General features: G+C 37.3%; 2 protein-coding genes across 3 annotated transcripts in view; one reads left to right on the top strand and one right to left on the bottom strand.

Annotated features, from left to right (window-relative positions):
* Positions 1 to 4,924: 4,924 nt before the first annotated feature.
* Positions 4,925 to 11,490, top strand: G6PC2 (glucose-6-phosphatase catalytic subunit 2). Of its 2 annotated transcripts, XM_016195687.2 has the most exons (5): positions 4,925 to 5,142; positions 5,747 to 5,856; positions 7,775 to 7,886; positions 10,061 to 10,176; positions 10,979 to 11,490. In XM_016195687.2, the coding sequence occupies exons 1-5, from the start codon at positions 4,925 to 4,927 to the stop codon at positions 11,488 to 11,490; spliced, it is 1,068 nt and encodes a 355-aa protein (XP_016051173.1). The 2 variants fall into 2 exon arrangements, with proteins under 2 accessions (XP_016051173.1, XP_016051180.1); XM_016195694.1 differs by lacking the exon at positions 10,061 to 10,176 and having other exon boundaries at positions 10,979 to 11,003.
* Positions 11,491 to 21,582: 10,092 nt separating this feature from the next.
* ABCB11 (ATP binding cassette subfamily B member 11) overlaps positions 21,583 to 24,048 on the bottom strand; it is a 68,316-nt gene continuing 65,850 nt past the window's right edge. The window contains exons 26-27 of the mRNA XM_016195703.2: positions 22,964 to 23,110; positions 21,583 to 21,783 (exon numbers count right to left, since the gene is read on the bottom strand). Coding sequence (XP_016051189.2) covers positions 21,583 to 21,783; positions 22,964 to 23,110 — 348 coding nt within the window. The remainder of the gene's footprint in view (positions 21,784 to 22,963; positions 23,111 to 24,048) is intronic.

The following is a 24,048-nucleotide window of genomic DNA, read 5'->3' as shown; positions in this document are numbered from 1 at the left end:
TCCAAAATCTGAATCTGACTTATTTAGGGGTCATTGAACTTCCTAAAGTTGTATGCAGAATGTTAGTACATGTGCATATTTCTTGGAAGAAGGCCAGAGCTTTCACAAGATTCTCATTGGAATCCCTGACCCGAACAAGTTAAGTGTAGCATAAGGTTTGCTGGAATCCCATCCACTGTCCATGGTGCCTACGTCCAGGATCCTTCCAATTCCTCAGTTTCTTCAGAATTATCTCCAGTACTCCAATCTCCCCAGCATAATTTGCTTGTCTTGGTGACTTCCTTCTTTTTAATGACTTTTTTTAAAAAAAATTCTTTTGGTACTATAGCCAGTTCCCAAACCCTGTATGGTTGTCTTGTTTTTAGTTAATTCCAATAGTTGAATAATTCTAGTTCTTTTCAGAACTTTCTTATTTTGATTCATTTAGATTCTTGTGAGGTTTTGAGTTGCAGCAAATCCTGCCTATTTTACTAAATTGGAACCTGTAAGACAGAGGCTAAAACTTCTTCAATATGTTTTGTCACATTAAAATTACATAACCATAAAATATATTCTTATCATAAGAGGAACCATTCATCTCTGAGTTTTAGTGCTCACTGCAGTTCAATGTCATTCAGAGATATTTGACTTTAGCTTGTGTCACTGGTACAGTGGCAGCAAATGAAAATATTTGGAGGCATTGACCTTTAATGTCTCTGTGAACGGTCATTATCCTTCTATAGGAAGCTTATCTGTCTCATCTACAACAAATTGTATTTGAGATCTCTCCAGTGTCACATTGCAATGTGTAATGGATTTATTTCAGACCAAGTTTAGACCCCAGGGACTTTCAGAGAACAATTACCTCCATTATGGCTAGCATCCCAGGAATATTGGCATTCCATAATGACACTATTATAAGTGACCCAGCTAGATGCAGAGCAGAGAAGGCATCTTGGAGGACGTGCACATAAGCTAAGATATGAAAAGACTAAAAATGATGAACTATGGGGAATAACCAGGTAGCAGATCCTGTTAAAAAAGCAAAAGAAATCAAGATGCTTTTACTTTGGTTAATTATCCTGCCTGCAGTCAACACAACCAAATAGTCCTTGGGAGACAGTCTTTCTAAATTAACTACCTAAGATGAAAAGCCCATGTGCAGCCAACTTCATCACAGTCCAAAGACTCTGAAGTATTGAATGAGCATAAAGTTGAATTTTTAATTGTAAGACAAAATGTATTTGATATCCTTCACATCCTGGTTTGAGGGCAAGACATTTCTGAAGGAAATGAGTATTATGAAATATGTAGCTCAAACACCTCTTAGAAAAAGGATAAAGGGAAGTAATGTTCTTCTTTGTGGCTCATCAAGGACATTATGGAAAATATAGAACCTGAATATGCCAAACAAAAGGCCAGTAGCACAGACTCTGATTAGTCAAAGTTAAACCTTGGCTAGAGCAGTGATGTACCTGAATAGATTGATTCTTCTTTGTTAAGCAACTGTATGCCCTGATTTTAACTCAATGAATAATAAGAATGATAGAATCATAAAATAGACAATGGATTCCCTTATTTCTTGGTGGGATATCACACAAATTACTTCTGGCACATGATTACTCAATTTGTCTTGTGAGAGACTGAATAGATAAATGGACAATGGGCAGACCAAATATGACACTAGAACTCTGGTCCACAGCCTCTAAAGCAATCTGCCCAGAATGGTCAGGACTTGGTCAAGACTGCCAGTTTCACTATTTTTTTGCCCCTGCTTCCAGCTCAGGACCAAGGAGAGAAAGCCAAATATGCATCCTAGCCAATCACATAAGATGCTCTGCTTCTAATTAACCCAGCTTCTGCTTGGCCATGCCAACAACCTCTAATCAGAGCATACATGATACCCACCTTGTGCTCACTGTAGAGTTTTCCTACTCCCCTGCAAGCTCTGAAGTGCCCATCTTAGTGTCGCTTGATATTTCCCCCAGAGAAGATGTCAGAGACTGGGAAGGTAACAGTAGCCACTGAACCCCCATAACAACTATATCCTTGATGTCAAATGATGGGTTAAGCCATCCAACAGGAGTTCAAAGCGGTGATTATATCTACGAAGTTCTAGAGATATGGCAGCTGGCCAGATGTGCTTATGTGTCAACTAATTCACAAGACTACACGGAAAAGCCTTATAACTGGAATGATGACACAGCTGAACTGGAGGTCTGGGTAGTTGAAAGTATTTGAAACAAGCTGGTTATAGCATCAGCTATTATTCATTTTGCAGCTGGTTTAAATCTCACCAATGTCGGCCTTAGGCAACCTGGATACAGCCTAGACTAGGAAGAAGCATTGCTCTGGAATAAAATTTAGTCTTCAAGCACGGATGCTGCACTAAAGACATGACCTGGGGGAGATTACTTGTCCATGTCCTTATCACTAAAACGAGAATTACTGTACCGCTGTAGAGTTAAAATCAGATAATAAGATAGAATATTTTTTAAAAGATAATAAAATAGAGTATTTTAAATAATTGGAAGAGCATAAATGCAAGACATTCTAATGCACAATTGAGTTTTCAGCACAATTAACTTTACCCCAACACATACATCATTTGAATCAGATTAGCATACTAGTAGGAGAACCTGGTGTGTGTGTGATTCATGGGCTGCCTGGGGGAAGAGCAAAATGTGGGGAAGGCCAGTGCTGGCTGACTCCTTCCTGGTTATCCTCCTACTGAAATGATAAGAATGACAGAAGAGACTGGTAAGGCTCTCACCATGGATGGAGATTAATATTCATTTCCTGGCAGCCACATAAAATCACTTTCTGAAAAATGACATGGTGCTGCTTCCAGTCTCACTTTATGATGAGAAAACCAGAATTCTCATCCACAGAAACCAGGCTGTATTCTAGGCTCCTTCCAGGTGGGCATCGTAGAAAACTCAGCGAGGAAAGTTGTCGTCACCATGCTGTGTTTTAAGAGGAGTGCGTTTCAATGGTCCCCACTGCTTCACCTCTTATGGCCCACATTACCAAATTTGTCTACAAGCCATCACCAGCTGTATAATTTATTAGATTAGGTTTTTCTTTTATTCTAGAGATAGATTCTCTGAAGTCTTGACAAGATAAATCAGTTAGTGCAAAAATCAAATTTAACAGGAAGATCCAGTTATACTCAATAATTTACATATTAAATGCCATGGAAACTTCTTTCAGGTTGACTTTTGGTGGGAAGAGGGGAGGGAGACTTAAGCTGAAAGGAAAACAGGTAGAGGATGAATTTCTTTATCACATTGATTCTCACCCCTGACAGCACATTGGAATCACTTGGAATGTATTTTTAAAATATCAGTGCCTGAGTCCAGAAATTTAGATGTCCAGAAATGTAGGTTGGGAATAAATAGAAGGGCAGCTCAAAGAGAAGTATGGATCCTAGTCAGAAATGAGTTTGTTTGGGGTAGGACAAATGTATGGCATTAAAAAAAAAAAAATCATCCTAAAGAGTTTAATGGTTGGTCAAGCATTTTCTCCAGGACAGTCAACAGAGCCTGGGAAGGTACTGATAGACACTGGATTCCCCCTAGCGGTGGTGCTGTTAAATGATGGGGCAGGACTCCAAGAGAAGCCCAAAGTGATCTTTATAGCCTGTGAAGAGGTTCCTAGTGAAAGAGGCCGTGATTAGCAAAGACAGCAATCTGAACGGTAAGTATAGCTACTGCCTCCACCCTCTGCCACCTGGTGGGGCTTATCTGCTCTCACAGGAATCCTCGCAGACCTGATTTCGCTCTCTAAACCCAGCATCTCCCTTCTGACTGGGACCCATACTTCCCTTGGAGCTGCCCTTCTGTTCATTCCCAATAAACATGTTTGTTTTGGTGTAGCCCAGGTACTTCTACTGGACACTGTCTTCAACAAACCATTTTCCTGATTGGTCCAAAGCCTTTTGAAGTCTGTTCCTGTCTTTCTCTCACATGAGCACTCCCCAGTGTTCTCAATTATATCATCTAGTCAATAATAACATGACTCAGTCCTAACACCGTTCTATTAGCAAAGTGACCTCAAGATCAAAACACAACCCATTTCCTTCTCACCCTCATTAGTGTGGCTCAGTTGGATGAGCATCGTCCCATGAACCCAGAGGTCACTGGTTGGATTCCCAGTCAGGGCACATGCCTGGATTTTGACTTGATCCCCAGTAGGGGGTGTGCAGGAGGCAGCTGATTGATGGTTCTCTCTCCCATGGATGTTTCTCTCTCTCCTTCTCCTTTCCTCTCTCTCTAAAATCAATAAAAACATGTTTTTTAAAAAAGCAACGCATTTCCTTCTAGATTTCATATATTTCCTTCTCTGTTCCCTATTTATCACTTCATTCTTTTTGCTAATAAAGAGAGAAAAAAATATGTAAAAATCTGTGATGAGAAAATAATCTGTTATATCACATCAAGTTTTCATGCCCAGATATTTACTCATCTGTTTCCCTCAAAGACCCAATAAAATAGTCAAAAAGCCACAGTCTATTTTAAATTAAAATGCATGGCTTTAAGGGCTATTTGACATGCAGTAATTATCTGCATAGTCTTCTAGCCAAGCATAGAAATTGCTAATGTCTCTGCCCTTGAAGGAAATGAACTGTGCAAAAAATTTCAAGCAAACACAACCCAACTGTTCACACAAAAGGGAGGTTGCATAAGAAATTCGTTGTATCTCTATCCAAATTTCCCCTTGACTTGTCACAGATCAGCTTGTACTTCACCTCTTCGGCTCCAATTAAAATTATAAACAGATGAGCTTTTCAGCACATGAGGGTCTATGTGCCCTTTCCACAGATGGTCAGAGTCACATGTTGTAGTAATGGCTTGACACGCCACAAGGGTACCGTATAAAAATGGTGGGTCTCAGAGCACTTCAGCTCCAATTGCTCTATGTTTAGAATTGCCTCTCTTTCAAGATGGATTTCCTTCATAGGAATGGAGTGCTCATTATTCAGCATTTGCAGAAGGACTACCGAGCTTACTACAATTTTCTAAATTTTATGTCCAATGTTGGAGACCCCCGGAATATCTTTTCTATTTATTTTCCACTTTGGTTTCAACTTAATCAGACAGTTGGAACCAAGATGATATGGGTAGCAGTCATTGGGGATTGGTTCAATCTTATTTTTAAATGGTAAGACTTCTTTTTTGTTTCATTTTTTCCCTAAAGTTTATTCTTAAATTTGTAGCTTTAAATTAATGGTCACATTTTAGACGTGTGTAGTTTTACTTGGGAAATCTTTCAAACATACCAGTTAACTTGAAACACAGATTCATAAGTAGAACTTATAAAACCCATAGAAATGCATACTTACATACAAATGTACATTTATATACTAATGTATACTAATTTATAAGTAAATTCCCAAACCCTGTAACACATATGCTGTGGTTAACCAAGTAGTTAAATGAGCCACACCTTACTGAACAGATTGGTGATTCCAGGGACCACTTTGATATTCCCAGTTTAAGTTCCAAAGCACCCACAGGACTTCCCCTGGAAGGAAAAAAGTCCCTGTTTTTATTGAAAACTAGGGTACCCAATCCCCAAATGACTGTGTCGTCTTCTATAATGAAAGATTGACCAGAACCCAAGATCTTTCAAAGTTTCTTAATCATCAGCTTTCCCCATCAACCCTTTGATGAAATCATTTTTGTAGGAGAAAATAGCTAGTCTCCAATTAAGTAATAGTTGTGTATTTAAATATACATGCATATTTATATTTCTTCAAATACAGGATATTATTTGGTCATCGGCCTTACTGGTGGGTCCAAGAAACTCAGACTTACCCAAATCACTCAAGTCCATGCCTTGAACAATTTCCCACTACATGCGAAACAGGTCCAGGTAAGCAATTATAGAACCTCAAGTTACTAAAGATATTACAACAGAGAGTCATTATGTATGATTATCATCTAATAAGTGTTTGATATCATATAGGGTATTAAAGAAAATGTCATGAGTGAGGGTGCTAAAAGTTCATAAGCATAAAAATTGTTAACGAGAAAGGAAAGTTTTATAAGCAATCAAATTTCATTGTATTATTTGTAAAAGGGTAAATTGGGAGAACACTCCTCAAATAATTTTATAGTTGGCATTTACTTTTTGGAAGAATGAAATGGTTTAACATTAAAACAAACAAAAAAGTTAGCTAGAATAAATTGCCAAAGAACTATGTTAAAATTCTAGAAATGTTGATTTACCTACTGCTGAGCAGCTTTCAAAGTTATTATAGGTCTTCTGAAAATCTCATGAATGAGGAAAGAATAGGCAAGTTAAGGTAAGGACTTTCCAGTGTTACTATTACCAGTAAAGCTATCTCTGATCTTAGAGTGATTTCTCTAAATTTTTTTTTTCTCTTGTATTTATAGTACGTAAGTAAATTCCTTGGGCCACTTCCTTTTTTATTATAAGTAAGACTCTGCATGAGTGTAGAATCTTTACATGGAAATTGAGTTTAAAACTGTAAAAAGTTTTTTTAAATAAATATATATATCTCAAGGAAATTACATGTTGTTGGTTTAATTTATAAGACAGTGTTACATTATACCTCACCATAGTTTGGCACATACAGAAAATTCATATTTGACATCCATTGAAACTAACCCTGAAAATCGTGAATGTGTAAGCTCTGTTATATTACTATAATTAATTCTTTATATATCTGGCTCCCTCAGTAGACTGTGTTCTATTAAGATGGGGATGGTGTGCATTTTATCTTTGTGAAACCAATGTGGGTTAGATGGGTGGATGAATGGGTGGATGGATGGATGGATGGATGGATGGATGGATGGATGGATGGATGGACGAATGAATGGATAACTTTTAAGACAATTGAAATGCTACTTTGTTTTATCCCAGCACTTCCCAGCATGTATTCTATCTTATGGGACATTTCCTGGAGGGGAGAAAAAGAAAGATATATCACATTCTATGTTCACTCCTTAGAGATTTACAACTCTAAGAAGATAAAGTCTGTGAAAATTCCTGCATTAGAAATAGATCTACAAGAAATAAATTTCTTTGTTTAACTTAGTGTGGTTTTTGTTTGTTTGATTTTGTTTTTTAAAAAATTGAGTGGTGTTTAACCTGAATGAATCTCCACTTGATAAAGACTTAGGGAGAGAATCAAAGTAAATTATTTTTAAAAAAAATATCAAGCTTCATGGGAAAGACATTCTAGGAGTAGAAAGGCTACCCTGTCTTCAGGCTTCTTCTGCCAATATCGATGCCTCCTTCACAGCTTCCCTTCCATTTCATAACAAAGACTTCCACGGAGCTGCTGGCCACAAGATAGGCACAGAGGGAGTTGCTAGTGTGTAGCAGTCAATTGGTAAATCAGGCATAGCAATAATACCCTTTAGATATTTGACTTTTCAGCCCAAGGAAAATAAACTGATTTAAGATCCAACACAAGTACTTAATTTTAATCATCAGTTAAAAACAATTAGATATGAACAATGAATAGGGCAGATTTTGGTGCAACACTTGGAGTTCTTAATTAGCCTTGAACATATTAATTTCTGGAATTTGACGAACTTGAAAAATCTGGGGGGGAAATTTTCAAGTAGTGTTTTGAGGTTCAATTTGGTTCAGTTTTCTTTATTTCTACCTATATCTAAACATTAGAGATAGCCTGTGCCCTGTGGTTATTTTTCTGAGTTATTTGTAATTTTCACGGCTAACATGCTATTCTACCACCCATTTCTGATACTGATACTCTGTAAACTACCTTTCAAATGGATCGACAACTTTGCTTTTGCAGGAAGTCCATCTGGTCACGCAATGGGCTCATCGTGTGTCTGGTATGTCATGGTAACGGCTGCCCTGAGCCACACTGTCAGTCGGATGGATAAGTCATCTACCACTCTGCACAGGTCAGTTTTCTCCAGTTTTTGTAGCACTAGAATGTTTTGAATATAGAATGTCTTCTTAAAAATTCATTTTAGTATGTTTTCAGTTGTTGAAATGTGCTTATTCTATTCTACCATAATCAAAATAGCAAATGAATAGAAAATTAATATTGTGCCTTAAGATAATGTCTTAATTAGTTCATAGCTATTGCTACACTATAGGGTTGGAAATGTTTAATTGATTAATGATTTGCTAAATGTGCCTTTGGGTTTCAGTAATATAATAATCACTTTGGTAGTGCATAAATAAGTCATCTAAAATTATATAAGGAAATAATTTTGCATATGCATTCTCTTCCTTTAAGATTAGCTAGAAACTTTGAGAATCATCATTCCCCTTGAATGCATCAGTTAATTTAGTATAATTATGCTTCTTTCTTTGACGAGCCAATGTTTTTTGACATCAATAACATATTCTAGCTTTGAAGACTTTACAACTTTTCTAAGTAAAAACATTCTAGAGGCAAACTTCAATTTGAATGTTAATAGATTTCATGTTAGTAGATTTGTAATGTTTAAAAAGGCCTAGAACCTTAATGTTAGATTACTCAAAATTTTTGTAGCAATTAAGCTGTTTCCTTCTCTTCTGTCCGGAAATAATTTATCATTAAAACAATTTTGAGCACCACTCTAATCTTAAATTATTATTCTACCAGAGATAAAATTTGTCTGTTAATTGGTTAAAAAAGGTGAAACATATGCTATTATATACAAATTCTTTTAAAATAAAAAATTTCCAAGATCCATACTTTTCAGAGTAGTATTGGATAATATAAGAAAGAAATGACCGAAATAATTTGGACATATTTAAAGTTTATTTTAATAAGAGCTTAACCTGTATGCTTTAATGTATTCATTGGCCAAAACAACAACAGTAGAAAGTTGTTTAATTTAAAGAAATTAGCATTTCCTATCCATAGACTATTTTTCAAAGTAGGAATCTAGATAAGGCTCACCTTCTTATAGTTTATTTCTTCCTCCAATTTCCAAACTTGGAAAATATTTGTTTCTTCTAAAAAAATTCCCATAACCCTTTTTCAGTTTTTATAAACTGCAACATTCCTTCATCCACCCAAATTTATTTAGTGCCTACCTCTTACCTTAATATTACCAAACCCTTGTTTATTCTTCTCCCATATGTATAACCCCTGCTTATTTCCTCTTTGGAAGTCTCATGTCTCTCCATTCTTTAGTCTTTTAATAATCAAAGTTTGGCCTGATTATCAGGAAAAACCATTGAGAACCCTGGTACTTCTTGAAATTCAATATTGCTAATTCTGTTTTATTAAAATAATGAGCATAGCTTGGATTTTAATAGTTTTACTAGTTTTCACACCTTGTTTCTTTTTTAACATTTATATATATTGATATTTTTAGAGAGAAAGAGAGGGAGGGAGAGAGAAACATCGATTTGTTGTTCCACTAGTTATGTATCATTGGTTGAATCTTGTCTGTGCCCTGACTGGGGATTGAACTGCAAAGCCTTGGCGTTTCAGGACAAAGCTCGAACCAACTGAGCTACCCATCCAGGGCCTACTTTGTTGTTTCTAATCCAAAGTATATAACCTATAAGTCAGTTTTCTTGTTTCTTATTTTCTATATCTTGAAAATCAAGGAATCAGGACTCCATTGAGAGTCTAAACTTAATCCCAATGAAAACGTGCCCTTAATAAGTGCTGATGTGCTTTTTATCAGAGTGGCAGCTGCCTCTCCAGTGAGTTTTCTTCAAGCAAAAAAAGATTGAGAGAGAGAGTAAAAAGGGCGCACATATGACAGGGAGTAAAAGTATATATAATTCATTCTTCATCATTCTGATATTAGTAATTCCCCAAACTTGAATTCCCCTACTCCATTAAAATAATTATTAGGATGTCAAATTGGCTTCCTTTTATAGTACTTATTAAAATTTCAGCAAATAGCATTAAAAATGCATTGATACATGTAGAAACCTCTGTTAAAGGTTTTCAAATCCTATGAAGCACATGGAAACAACATTTTGAAAAAACAGACTCTAGAATCATGATGTTATATCAGACGATTCCTCTGAGAAAGGTCATCTGGTGTCAACCTCCGCCCCTAATTTTCTGAGCGATATGATTTCTTTGTTTTTTACACTTGTATCTATTCTTCCATCATAGACTGACCTGGTCATTTCTTTGGAGTCTTTTTTGGTTGATTCAAATCAGTGTCTGCATCTCCAGAGTATTCATAGCAACACATTTTCCTCATCAAGTTATTCTCGGAGTAATTGGTGGTAAATATGATCATTTACCTTTGCTGGTGTCATTTGAGAGCTTTAGTGTCATTTGTTTTACTTTCTTAGATTCTTCCCTCTAATCAGTTCCGCATTCTAGAAAATTCTGTTAAGCCACTGATGCGTCATGCTACCCTGGGAGCTTACGTGGTTCAACATGCCTCTCGAATCCTCTCTGTACACATTGGCACAGTCTCACTTAATGGTGTAAACGTTAACCTCTTAGTGAGCTGGGCTTCTCTGAAGTGTGACCAGAGCTAAGTCCAACTCCCAGACCACCACTTCAGACAGCCCACTTGTGTCTTGGTTTGGGGGACTTAATAATGGCCTTCCAACCTGCATACCATGCCACTCTCTCTCTGAAACATCTGAAGTGATTATTACATGACTACTAACTTCATTTAGCAGCTGCTCTGTGTTCCTGAAGCGGCATTCACCATGATTGAGTTTCCACCTTTTAGCCTCACATGCTTTTCAAAGACAAAAGTTAATTGGCTTTGGCAATTGAAATATTAATTGCAAGCACCTAGATCAGTGCTCTGCCTATAAAGTGGGTTGTCACTCAGTGCCATGGATCCCCGAAAGGTGCCCCTGTCCTACTATGGGTAGTGAAAAGACCGTGGGGCAAGTGTGTGTGTTTAGGTACTGCTTTAAGGAAGGCTTTGGAAAATGGATAGAACCTAGGTGCCTAAAGCCCTTTATCATTGAAAACTGCAGCTAAATTCTTTAATGCAGGAAGGGATTTTTCCCTGGGGAGCTCAAGGGCACATGGTTGCCTTAAGTGTCTCTTTCTAACCCCCAGGTATGCTTGTGGCAGAGGCCTTTGAACACACTCCAGGCATCCAAACGGCCAGCCTGAGCACATACCTGAAGACCAACCTCTTCCTCTTCCTGTTTGCACTTGGCTTTTACCTGCTTCTCAGACTGCTTGACATTGACCTGCTGTGGTCTGTGCCCATTGCCAAGAAGTGGTGTGCCAACCCCGACTGGATCCACATTGACACTACACCTTTTGCTGGACTCGTGAGAAACCTCGGGGTCCTCTTTGGCTTGGGCTTTGCAATCAACTCAGAGATGTTCCTCAGGAGCTGCCGAGGGGAAAATGGCTATAAGCTGAGCTTCCGGCTGCTCTGTGTCGTGGCCTCGTTGACCACACTACAGCTCTACCATTTCATCAAGATCCCCACTCACGCAGAGCATTTATTTTACGTGCTGTCTTTCTGTAAAAGTGCATCCATCCCCCTGACTGTGGTTGCTCTCATTCCTTACTGTATTCATGTGCTAATGAATCCAAGCGAAAAGAAGATTAACTAGAGTTGCGCAGAGTTAGTGCTCTATGGCCCCAGGATGAGCCTCTTCTCTCTTCCAGTAGAACCACTGAGCAGGGAGAGACTGGGGGCTGCCAATCTGAGGGCACAAAACGGCAACCATAGGCCCCAGCCCACCATCACATATGTTTAGTTTGGCCTTCACAGTGGTCTCTCTCTCTCTCTCTTAAGTTAGTTGTCAACATTTAAAAACCAGGATATTTCACATAAAAATCTGAATTTCTGTATTTTCTTGAAAAATCTAATGATATGGCAATAGAGGGCTCGCATCCCCACCTGGAGTTAATCAGCTGTTGCCAAATGTCCCCAACACAAGGGAGGCACTATCCATTTATCACAATCCTCTGCATCCTATGGGAGCCCATGTCAGATACCTTTATCATCTCCAGATGCTTCTGGCTCTGGCGGGTATTTTAGTGGCAGCCAGTTTTCAGAGGCTCATTCAGGTAAAAGAACTTGCTGTGGTCATACCACCGTCATAACAGGATTAGAAGCCAAGTCTTCTGACAAATGTTTCCATTGCACTATGTTTTGTTTCTTCATTTTCAAGAGGTGATAATTTGTAAGATTTTATGTAGATTCTATGACAATTACTATGTAAATCAACTATTTTTCCAAAAATAACATTAAAGTGCCACACCCTGTTTGACTAAAACCATGCATGCAGGGCCTCAAGGTGGGCAGTGACGGCTCTAGGTATGGATACATACCTAGGGGAAAGGAAACAAGACAGGCTACTATGGACTTGAACTTCTGCACAACTCCTGGTCTCTGTTTTAAGGTAGTGATTTCTAATATTTCAATAAATGCTGCTGAAGATACTCTGCTTAGAACACCATTTACCCCCCCAAAGGCTTATCTCTTTATTATGATATCCTTATACTTTAGGACTCAAGTTTTCAAAACTAGGGAAATCTAGTGCCTTCCTCAAGGTCACGATCCAATCAGGAAAACTATTAAATGCTTATATCTGTTAATTGGGTTAACCTCTATATATGCTGAACAATGATTAAAATCTACAGGTTTACTCTAGAAAATTATTATTGATGAAATATTAATGTTATACTAAGAATTTCTCACTAAGGTTTTCTTCTTATTGGACCTAGTAATCCTGGACTTTAGATTGATAACTCTGTTTTTCAATCAAGCACATGTTAAGTCAGATTTTGCCACATATTTTATTGACCTGTGATCTACCATAACATTTTATGTAACTCTTTTCAAGGATATAAATACATGATTTATTTTAGATGACAACATATTAAATAACCCATAAATGTTTATGGAAACATAACAGTTCAAGCAAGTGCTATTTGACAAGGTATTATCTGAGGATAACAAAACCTCTAAAACTCAAAGCAATTATTGGTCCACTTCTAGGTGTATTTATAGAGTATATGCTGTTGCTTTTACAAAACATACTTAATAGCTTTCTTTTTAAATGGTAACTGAATGTGATTTTAGTGAGTGGGTGATTCCTAAGCAAAAAAATGAGATATGACAAAATATTATCTTTTTAAAAAATTTTTTCAGTTACAGTTCACATTCAATATTATTTTGTATTAGTTTCAGGGGTACAGCATAGTGGTTAGATAATCATATACCTTACAAAGTGTTCACCCCAGTATTTCCAGTACCCACCTGGCGTCATACAGTTATTACAATATTATTGACTATACTTCCTATGCTATACTGAAGAAACATTATCTTAAGAATGAAATTTGTCTCATGTTGATGAGACATTTGGGGTGAAAGAGAGAATGATTCCTTTTTTTTTTTCTTTTTTAAAAAATATATCTTTATTGATTTTAGAGAGAGGAAGGGAGAGGGAGAGAGAGAGAAACATCAACGATGAGAGAGTTATTGATCGGCTGCCTCCTGTGTGCCCCCTGCTGGGATGGAGCCCGAAACCCGGGCATGTGCCCTGACTGGGAATCGAACCTCGATCTCCTGGATCCTAGGCTGATGCTCAACCGCTGAGCCACGCCAGGACAAGCAAGAATGATTCTTAATGTGTGAGCTTAGTTCATGGGTTCAAGGCTCCCACTTGGAGTGACCTTAGAAAGTTCTCTCACACTTGATGATGCATTTGCCTCATCACATATTCTTCTGCACTTGTCAGAGCTCTCATTCCTGTCTAAGAGCTCTTTCTCAAAGTTTCAGTTGAGATTAATAATGTTAATATTGAAGAATCTTCCCTCCCAATACAGTCTCAACCTCCTCTTACCAAGGCCTGAGAAAGCTGGGCATTAATAGCCAAAGAATTCTGCTACAATATGTGACTCCATTATAAATCCCTTCTCAGTTGTTTTCAGCTACCCACAGTGAGTGCTGTCTGTTGGATGATCCATGATCCTCAGAAGTGGAATACACCGAGGTTTTCTAGAATTAATCTCCAACAACTCTACCTTATCTGCCATAATGCCCTGGCGTCCCCATGCGGTGAGGTTTCCCTCTTTACTCTAGTTGACGCCTCCTAGAGGGATCCATATGGTGGCCAATGGCTTTTGCAGTTAAAACTGCTTAGGCAGCAAGAAAATGTCTTGAAGAAAATGTCTGCTTTTAATAATGATGGAAAAGACTCTTCTGCTATCAATTTATTTGCCAAAAGTAAGTGAAATTTAGTTCACTTAACTTTCTGTTACTACCTCCACGTATTCAAAATGTCTACACACCTGCATATTCAGGAGGAAAATGTCAATATCATGAGCTTTCAGGATGAAAAAAATCTAGACAAGTGACTTGAGAAACTTTCCAATCAAACATATATTTGAAAAGAAATTCAAAGGAATTATTATTGCTGAAATTAGCTGTCAAGGGGAGTGTTGGATCCCTTTCATCTGACAACCTAGGGATTGGACATCTGTCTGAGAAGGTTAAATTGGTGCCTTCTTTGAATCTATTTTAGTATAACACAAGGGAGATTAAAAAATTATCATAAGATGCCCTTGAAACTCAAAGTTATATCTCTAAATGTTTTATATTTATTCAAATCTGCAAATAAATCCAAGATCAAATTGATAGATACACATAAAAATCTTGGTATAAGAGAAAGTAAAAAAACCTTGGTTTTAAATGTGATTTATTTCTCGAGTATATTAAAACTGTATATTCCAGCACTTTTAAAAAAAATTATCTTTATTGTTGAAAGTATTACAGATGTCCCCTTTTATGCCCCCATTGACCCCCTCCTTCACAATCCCGTCCCCTCCCCAGGCCTTTCCCACACTATTTTCTGCCCATGAGCTAGGCATATATGCATATAAGTTCATTGGTTAATCTCTTTCTGCCCCTTCCCTTTGAGATCCCTCAGTCTGTTGCATCCTTCAGTGTCTCTGGATCTTTTTTGTTTGTCACTTTATTTTGTTCATTAGATTCCACATATAAGTGAGCTCATGTGATACTTGCCTTTCTCTGACTGGTTTATTTCACAGCATAGTACTCTCCTGGTCCCTCCATGTTGTCTCAAAGGACAAGAGATCCTTCTTTTTATAGCTGCATAGTATTCTATGGTATAAATGTACCACAGCTTTTGTTTGCTTTGTTTTGTTATTTGTTTTCTCATTTAATTTTTTTGGGGGGAGAGACATTTTCAATTCTCTCTTTTTTTTAATTAAGTTTCTTGGAGTGACAATGGTCGGTATGAACAATTAGGTTTCAGGTGTGGGTTTCTATGTTACAAGATCTGTATATTGTTCTGTGTGCCCAGCCCCCAAAGTCATATCATCTCCCTTCATCCCACCCCCACCCCACAGCTTTTTTATAATTGGACTTTTCACATTGGTGAAACTATTCTGTGCTGTCCAAAACAGTAGTCTATAAGCCACATGTAGCTACTGAGCTCTTGAAATACAGCAAATGCAATTGAGGAACTGCATTTTAAATTTTTATTTACTGTTAATTTAAATTAAAATAGCCATGTGTGTTCAGTGGCTACTGAATTAGATAGCACAGAGCAAGTCCCACAGTGCTTTGCCTTAAAAAAATTTTTATTTTAAATATTGTCACCTATAGCATATAATATTTTCCCTGTCCCCTTATCTTTAATGCTTTCCAATGATGATTTCACACTAAAGGTAATGTGGTACAACTTGTTAATTTTTTAAAAAAAGACTTTATTTTCTTTGTCTTTGAAAAACAATGTTAACAGCAAGAAAGGTCTATAAGAAGCAACAACTCCAGAAACTTCTGCCAAATGATAGCAACTCATGGGAAAATTCTAAGGATTAGAAGTGCTTTGTTTCAGCTCTGCAAAGGACAAATGCAGTTTTTGTCAAATTTGAGGGCAGTTTGATGTGGAGTACTAATTACTGCCTTTGCTGTTCTTGGATGGAGATCACAGTAATGACTTAGAAGAAATCACATCTCATTTCTTTTGGCAGCACAGAAGTGATTGTTCTCAAGGACGGAGAAAATGCAAAGATTGAGGTTATAAAGGTTTGCATGAAGCTGCTTAATTATTTTCTGTCTTTAATTTTAAATTTTTTTAGAATCCCTTTTCTTCTAACATTTTACCATCTGATTTCTGAACAGAATCTGCTTCAGTTTTTTAAAACTGTGTTTCCCAAAGAGCACTATGTTCTGAAGGAGCTGCCAGGACAAGAGCAGGTAATGAGTGAAGGGCAGCAGTTGTGGTCCTGCTGAGTGGGCTTGTGGCACAAATCAGGCACTGCCAAGAGGAGCATTCGCTCTGGCAGCACCTTACCCACGTCCAGTGCTGGCCCAAGTGAGAGCAGAAACCACTTCCCTGGGAGGATCTGAGTGCTCTGTAGGAGAAGCAGACCATATGCATATCTGGAAAAGAAATCCAGAACTAATTAAGAGCTTCTTTCCTCATCAACTGGGCCAATCACACTCACCTCTGTTAAAAAAATTGACTTTTTCCTGGACGCAGCCTGTGTCTTATAAACAGCTGGCCAGATTGTCATCTTTGCTCATGCATGCTGCCATTAACGGAAGGGGTCTGCTAGAGGTGAACACTGCGTTCACCCATTGCTGCCTTTCATAGATAACACCCTTGCCTGCCAGCTTCATAATTGTGCATTAAAAGCATCTGATCCTTGAGATCTCTTTTAGGGCAGAATCTTTCCAAACTCTGTCTTTTAACAATTTTTTTGAATGGAGGAAATAGTAGAGGCCCTGCTATCTTTCTATACAAAGATTGCATTGGCTTAACAAAGGAAAAGTAAATGCCTCCGTCTGAGTTTGTGAGATTTTATTGAACATTTTATCCTTTTAGCATTGGAATGTTGATGCCCTGCTCATGCTGACCAGTCAAGAGGTGGTGCCACACATCGTTATGTGGATCCCAAGGGTGTCAGAACACCAGGGGCAGGTGCTAGCAATTCAAGGACAGATAGATGTACAAAAGACTTTGTGGAGTTTGGCAGCAAGCATTTTGGACTGGAGTAATCAGACCTGTATTCTAGTCTGTCTCTGCACCAAACTACTGTGATGCTGGGAGGCCATTTAACATTGGTGGGTTCACTTGACTAATTTCTCAAATCACGACCTTAAAGTGGGCTTATAATGGAGGATTCACTCCAGCTCTGACATTCTGCAGCTCTAAGGCTCTTATTCAATGATGTTGGAGAGAGAGGCAGAACATATCGACTTTTACTTACATGCAGTGAATAAAGCTGTAAATTCTAAAGAGTACTCCATTTTGTAATTTGCTTTTAATGAACAATTTTAGATTTATATAATACATATCAGTCTTTAAAACATTCTATTCCTGTTAGAATCCAAATTTTATAGCTATGAAAAGAGAGGCATGGAGACATGTAATAATGTGACTGATGTTATAGAGCAAAATTATTAGCATGAGAATATTCATAGACTTTCTGCTCACCTATCTTACAGAAGTGATCCTATGATTAAATTACCAGCTCCATTTCCCCTTTCCTAACATCCTAACAAGGAATGTCTTCTTGCTGGAAGAGATACTAAGGGGTTATATATAATAACAGGCTGAGTGAAAAGAAAAGTTTGCTCTGTGGGAGGGGAGTTGGAGGTGCTTAACCAACTACACTGTGTGAGGGAAGTAACTAGAACTGAAATATTATTTTAGTAAGTGTGTTGTAGACTGATTACAGATCCTTCTCAAAGACATAACGATAAAATTTACTTTTTAATTCATGGTTGGTGTTATGTGATTCTTGAATGCATCACAAGTCTGACATCAAATTATATGATGCCAAGATTTTTGAGGATGACCATGCTAAATGAAAATTAGAGATCCAGTTCCAAAGAGCTTCTAAGATCTTTTCAGGCTCAAACAAGACCCCTTTTGTCCATGCTTTGCTTTTCTCTCTAATCCCCCTACCCACCCACCTGACGAAGAGTTATTAAAATCACTTAGGTGCTAGATATGCAAGGAATGACTTTGATAAGGGCCTTTCCCTTGAAGAGAACCCCAGAAGTTCTAGGCTTACATGTTGCAACTGTGGGTGTACACCAAGGCTATCTCTGGCCTTGGGCTTGAAAGAATTGAATTGAAACTATACCCAGCTACAGGTTACAGGGTAACATTATTCCCCATCTCTTCTAACCCACCCTATTTCAAATTATTTCTCTTCTTGAATCACTCTTTTCAAATCTGGCTATATCCTGCCAATGATCATTCCTAGTCTAACACCAATTTTATCATATGAGAGAATGAGAAAGCATAATCACAAAACACCAAGTCCTCAAGTAAAAACATCTTCATAAAGCGTAGTAAAGCAGGATACATGAAATGTTCCTGGAAAACCATTAGAATGAGCTGTGAGGACTTCCATCCAGTTATAGCTCCTTTTCATAGCAGTGGCATTTGAAAAAAAAGACTGTGATTAATTCCTTTTTTCAATCAATATTTTTGGAAATATTGTAAAAGTCATATTTTAAGGTCATTTAAGCATAAATCAATATTTCAACATTGCATTATTTTCTTTATACTTAAGTTTCAGTATTTTTATTAATAAAAAATCTAACTGTATCTATTAATTATGTTGATCCAAAATTAACAACAACTACAAAAAATGTCTTCAGGGCTTAAACAAGTGAGAAGTGCCTTTTTCTTGTATAACAGGATGACTGATGAAGGGAAGCTCAGGCTGGAGCAGCTTCTCAAGGTTGTCTAAGAATCAGACTCAATTTGTCTTCCTGCTCTGCCACTCATGTCCAAATGACCACAGCATGGTTGCTGTGCATGAGGAAAGAAGAAAGAAAACAGGCTTTCTTTAACCCAGGCTTTATTCCAAAAGGGACAGTCTCCACAGAGACTTGTGTCTATATTTCATTGACTAAAACAGTGTTACATGGTTGTCCCTAGCTGCAAGGGAGTCTAGGAAGGTAACTACTTTACTTTCCAGGCTCTGTAATAGAGGCAAGCAAGGGAAAGGGGTGTAGGATTGGGTGTCAAGTGAGCTAACTCACGATGCCTGCCATAATGACTTCTCATATGTATAACAATGAATGCAACTTACAGCTGCATTCCTCCCCTGCTGACTACTAGATGGTTTCACAATAACATACAAAGATTATAAAGGCAAATGCTTTCAAAATTATAAAACGCTTTGTGAATGTTCTTTGATGTATATTTAAAGGATTAATTGAATTTTCAACTTTCAAGGAATTTTATGAAAACATTGCTTATCTCTGACTTTGATTCCATACTTTGTATATCGGAAATATATATTCTCAACCAATATGATAGCATTATTTTCTCTTTTTTCAGTAATCATTGTTAATAATTGTAGGTACTGTTCTGGGTCACCTTGGGTGAACATTTCCCTTTTTATCGCTAGCCATTCTGTTGTGCCCACATTTATTTCTTTGTATCTGAGAATAGAAGCTGTACCTGAATTACAAACAGGAGGGAATTGCCAATTCACCAGCTGGCTATGTATTCTTCTTCCTTAATCTACTGCACATTTTGTCCAAGTTCTGATTTATTGCATTGAGTAATTGCATCCAGACTGCTATATGCCAATCATGTGTACACTGATTACTCATTATGAGCCTTAGGATGCCATACAACTCACTAATGAGCACATTATAATGCTGGCCAGTGCCAATTAGATGATAATCATGTGCACTGTTTTATTTACAGTCCATCTGTTTAAATTAATTGGGCATCTAATTGAACACAGTATGAAAGAAATTGGAATTGGGTTTCTTGGTTTGTTTAAGTTACTTTCATCTGCCATCTCGTACAGGTATGTGAGATTATTCACTTGACCTGGAAATTTAAAGCAAATACAAATGGACATAATGCTTATTTTATAATGGCACACACACATGTAAATATATCTCAAAATGGGTTAGAAAACAGCAATAATGTTTGCAAATTTTTAATGTCCACTAACAGCTTTAAGTGACCTGATTACAGCAAGAATCTAAATGCATAAGATATATTAATAAATCCAACTCTCATTTGGAAATATGAGGTGCGATCTTAAACCAACCTGATGAGATTGTTCTGATATTTTCTTAGGAAATGAAATTTATATCTAACTCATGAATAAATATGTGGTAAGTCATATTTAATTATTAACCTATCTATTTTTCTCTTTCAGAACATAGTATCAAAATATTTCAGGATCTACAACTTTAGTAAGTGTTTAATTGCCAAAAATTGCATCAATGCACCACTAAATTCAGTCTTTGGTCATTGAAATAATTTCCTAAAAACAAGTGTAGAATAGACATAGAGTAACTATATGAAAAGAGTTTCTAGACAAAAAATCTAGAGGCCAATTCTTCTACGTTTTTATCAAATAGTAACACTCTTGGTTTTTGGGCATCTGCCTCCATACAATTTTGAGAATCACAACCGAGGGTCTCTTCCCAAAATAAGTTGGAAGATGTGCTACTCCAACTATTCATAAGAATTCTTCATAGGAAAAAAATCATAAACGAGTCTAATAAATTAATTGGAACTAAACTTATTTTGGAAAGAGGGCCTCAGGGGAGTTTTCAAAGTTATATTGTGCTACACTAAGGAATCTTAGTTTTTTCCCTCTTGTCGACTCAATTCAAATGGGTGAATAAAATAAAATGAATGCTGGAAAGAATTTTAATCCCTCTGATAAGGGGTGATTCTATTTGTAACTTCTGATACCATGATGTCTAATTCTACCAATGTCTCTCTTTAGTCCAAATGGGCACCATGATCTTTGTCTAACACGTTTTCTAAAGTTTCTGAGTAGGTATAAGGGCACATTTCAATGGAGAAGCTGGACTCATGTTTATTATAAGACTGGAATTGTAAAGGAACAACTGAGGCTCAGACCAGTAAATACAGGAACCTGGATTCTCTAACCCTGTCTGTCTGGTAGAGTAGCCTCTAGTCATATGTTGACACTGAGGACTTGACATGTGGCTAGTCTGAACTGAAATATGCAGCAACTGTAAATATGCATTGGTGTTTGGATATTTAATATGATAAAATAATTTAAAATACTAATAATTTTTATAGTGGGTAAACATTTTTATGGTGTGGTGATAATATTTTGGATATATAGGGTTAAATAAAATATACTATGAACATTAATTTCACCTTTTTTATTTTCCTTTTTTAAATGTAACTACAAAATTTTAAATTACACATGTGGCTTGCATTAGTGGCTCATATTACATTTCGATTGGAAGGCATTGCTCTATCTTAATGGTAAGAATGAACATTTCCCATTTTTATTGTCTTAGGGCTGACAAATTATGGGCTCAAAAATGGAAAAAACAAAAAATAAGCCTCTCTGCCCTTGAGGATTTCAAAGTTTCATTTACTCCAGGACTTCTCACTGATTCCTATGGAGCAGTGGGGACTGGCTCCTGCATGGAGAGAACACCGGGTGATGCCTGAGAAGCTGCTAGACATGGGTTTTTCACTCACACTGGACCTAGTTTCTTTCACTTTCTATATACAGACATTTAAAACTAAATTACTATTGAAGGTCATTAGAAATTAGCTTGGATCCCAATGTATGACAATGTGTGTAAAAGAAAAATAGTTATCAAAGCTTTTAAAGGAAAGACAAATAACACATGGCACTTCTGTAACCGGTGCATCATCTGTGTGTGAAGTTCTTGAGTCAGGTCAACTGATGGGGGCTCCTGTGGTGACTAGTTTGTAGTAGGCTCCTTTCTGGGCCATCAGTTCTTTATGGGTCCCCTTTTCAATCACTGCCCCCTGTGACATGACAGCAATGATATTCGAGTTCTGAATGGTGGACAGACGGTGGGCAATGACAATGCATGTCCGGCCTTCTCTGGCTTTGTCCAAGGCAACCTGCACTGTCTGCAAAGAAAAGATGGAAAGATGATGCAAAGATGCATGTTCCCTGGCCCACCACCGCAGAGCTCTGTTTAATACCATCTGAGTAACATGGCTATAGTCAGGGGTTAAACCCAAAGGCTTGGCATAAAAGAAATAAGTATGTGCTGAATATACGCTGACAAATTTCAGTGAAACAAGAATAAACCAAACTATTAGGTCATTATGTAATTTCAAAATACTTGATGGTCCAGTTTGCTAAAATGAAACCAAGGAAGCAAGGTAAGGTAGCAGTCATCAACCATTCCTGATTTTGTTCTTCACTGAGGCCGTTTTAGCTGTCTCCAAAATAGAATCCTGGTTTTTAAGGAGTTAATAAATAGAAAATTTCATAATTGTGTTTTGCTCGGTTGCATTTCCTCTCATGCAAACTGCACATTAGATATCGCCTCTTACTTTGTGTTGTTTGCTGCCTACCTGCTCAGCCACATAACTTTAGAACTATAAAAACTGAAATCCCTAACAGATGACCTGGATTATTTTACTTTACTTAAGAAAGCTAACTATTTGCCCTTGAAAAATGTCACCAAGCCTAGAGAATCTTAAAAACAATTTTTATTTCAAAGTTATTTTTATTTGAAGCAATCCTATTTTTGTTGTTTAAAATATTATAGATGTCCCTTTTTCTCCCCAATGACCCATTCCACTCCATCCTACCCCCCTCCTCAGTCCCTCTCCAGACCATTGTCTGTATGCAATCCTATTTTAAATCACTTTCTCTAAATCAGCAATTTTCAACTGGTATGCTCCAAGAATTTTTGAAACATGAAATATCTGACTATTTGGTCAGGAGCACTGACCTCTTTTCCCTTAGATTGTCAAATTAAAAAAATGACAACAGCCAACACAGCAATAGTTGTCCAGTGTGAATGAATCAAAATTATACCTATTTTTTGGTCAGATCAGCAAAAAATATTAATTTTTTTGGTGGGCTGCAGAATTTTAGTAATTAGTTTATGTGTGCCATGAGATGAAAAGGGTTGAAAATCACTGCTCTAGATTATTGTCCTTGGCTCCACAAAGTATTGGCAATTTCTACTGTTAATGAGTCAGAAAATTGAAAATAGTGCCATTTTAGAAGGACAAACATTACAGGAAAAGTCTCATTTATAACAATCTAAGACTTCAGAAAATCAATACATACCTTTTCACTTTCTGTGTCTAAAGCAGAAGTAGCTTCATCTAGTAGCAAGATTTTAGGATCTCGCACAATGGCCCGAGCAATAGCAATGCGTTGTTTCTCTCCTCGAGAGAGTTGAGACCCCTGGGACCCAACATTAGTATCATATTTCTGGAAAAAGGACGATAGGTTTGAAAACCAGTGGCAGCCATTGCTCCCAGGCTGTATGGAGCCCCCATCAATGACCCCTCTGGGAACTGAAACAATTTGTTGTTTTTTGAAATTGAGGCTAGTGAATGGGTCCTTCTATATAGGATGTCGAATCCATTTAGAAATCTAAGAAATCTTAGTTTGTGACCTTTTTGTTGGGAAACAAGGGGACTTTAGCTACCCTTCTCTTAAGCTTTGTATTTTTTATCTCTTTCTCCCTGTGTGTGAGATTCTTCCCTGATTCAAGATTCCTTGGTTTCCAAACTCCTCTGTGGAAGATCTTTCTAGGACAGAATAATCCTAGGAATGGAAAGGCCCATGAGAGATCTTCTAGACCAGTCCCCTGTTGAGGAGGCATCATTCTAGAATATAAGCCTAGGTGTGAATCTCTATTCTGCTGCTCACTAGCTCTGTGACCATGAGAAAATTATTTAAATTTCTTTGAGGTACAAACTAGTCTGAAAGATGCAGATATTAATAGCTAGTTCACATGTTGGTTGTGAGTTTTAGATGAAATTATAAAGGAAAATTCCTAGCTAGATACCTGGCATGACTACATAAAAAATAGTTAACATTCATGGAATATTTACTATGCATCAGGTATTCTGAAAACTATTCTAGCCAGATCATCATTTTATATTCACAAAAACCATTTTCTCTCTATTTTACAGATTACAAAAACTTAGGCACACACAGGTAAGAAATTGTATGAGGACAAATAAAAAGCAGTGACAGCGAAATCTAAATCCAGGTGTGTCTATCTTCTGAGCCTTTGCCCTTGACCAGTACCCTGCCACCTTCCACAGCAGGTCGGCCTCCTTTTGTCCCTTGTCTCTGGACAAAATGCTCACCCAAGCCAAGTGAGACTCATAATAACCTACTTTGTCTTACTTTAACTG

The sequence above is a fragment of the Miniopterus natalensis genome, chromosome 8 (genome assembly GCF_054644295.1).
Source record: "Miniopterus natalensis isolate mMinNat1 chromosome 8, mMinNat1.hap1, whole genome shotgun sequence".
Classification (NCBI taxonomy): Eukaryota; Metazoa; Chordata; class Mammalia; order Chiroptera; family Miniopteridae; genus Miniopterus; species Miniopterus natalensis.
This window is presented reverse-complemented; position numbering and strand designations above follow the sequence as displayed.

What these genes read in the sequence shown, in the direction of transcription:
- G6PC2 (XM_016195687.2), top strand. Translation starts at nt 4,925, where the DNA reads ATGGATTTCCTTCATAGGAATGGAGTGCTCATTATTCAGCATTTGCAG. An exon ending in TCATCTACCACTCTGCACAG is followed by an intron (nt 7,887 to 10,060) that starts GTCAGTTTTCTC and finishes CTTCCATCATAG; the next exon opens with ACTGACCTGGTCATTTCTTT. An exon ending in TATTCTCGGAGTAATTGGTG is followed by an intron (nt 10,177 to 10,978) that starts GTAAATATGATC and finishes TCTAACCCCCAG; the next exon opens with GTATGCTTGTGGCAGAGGCC.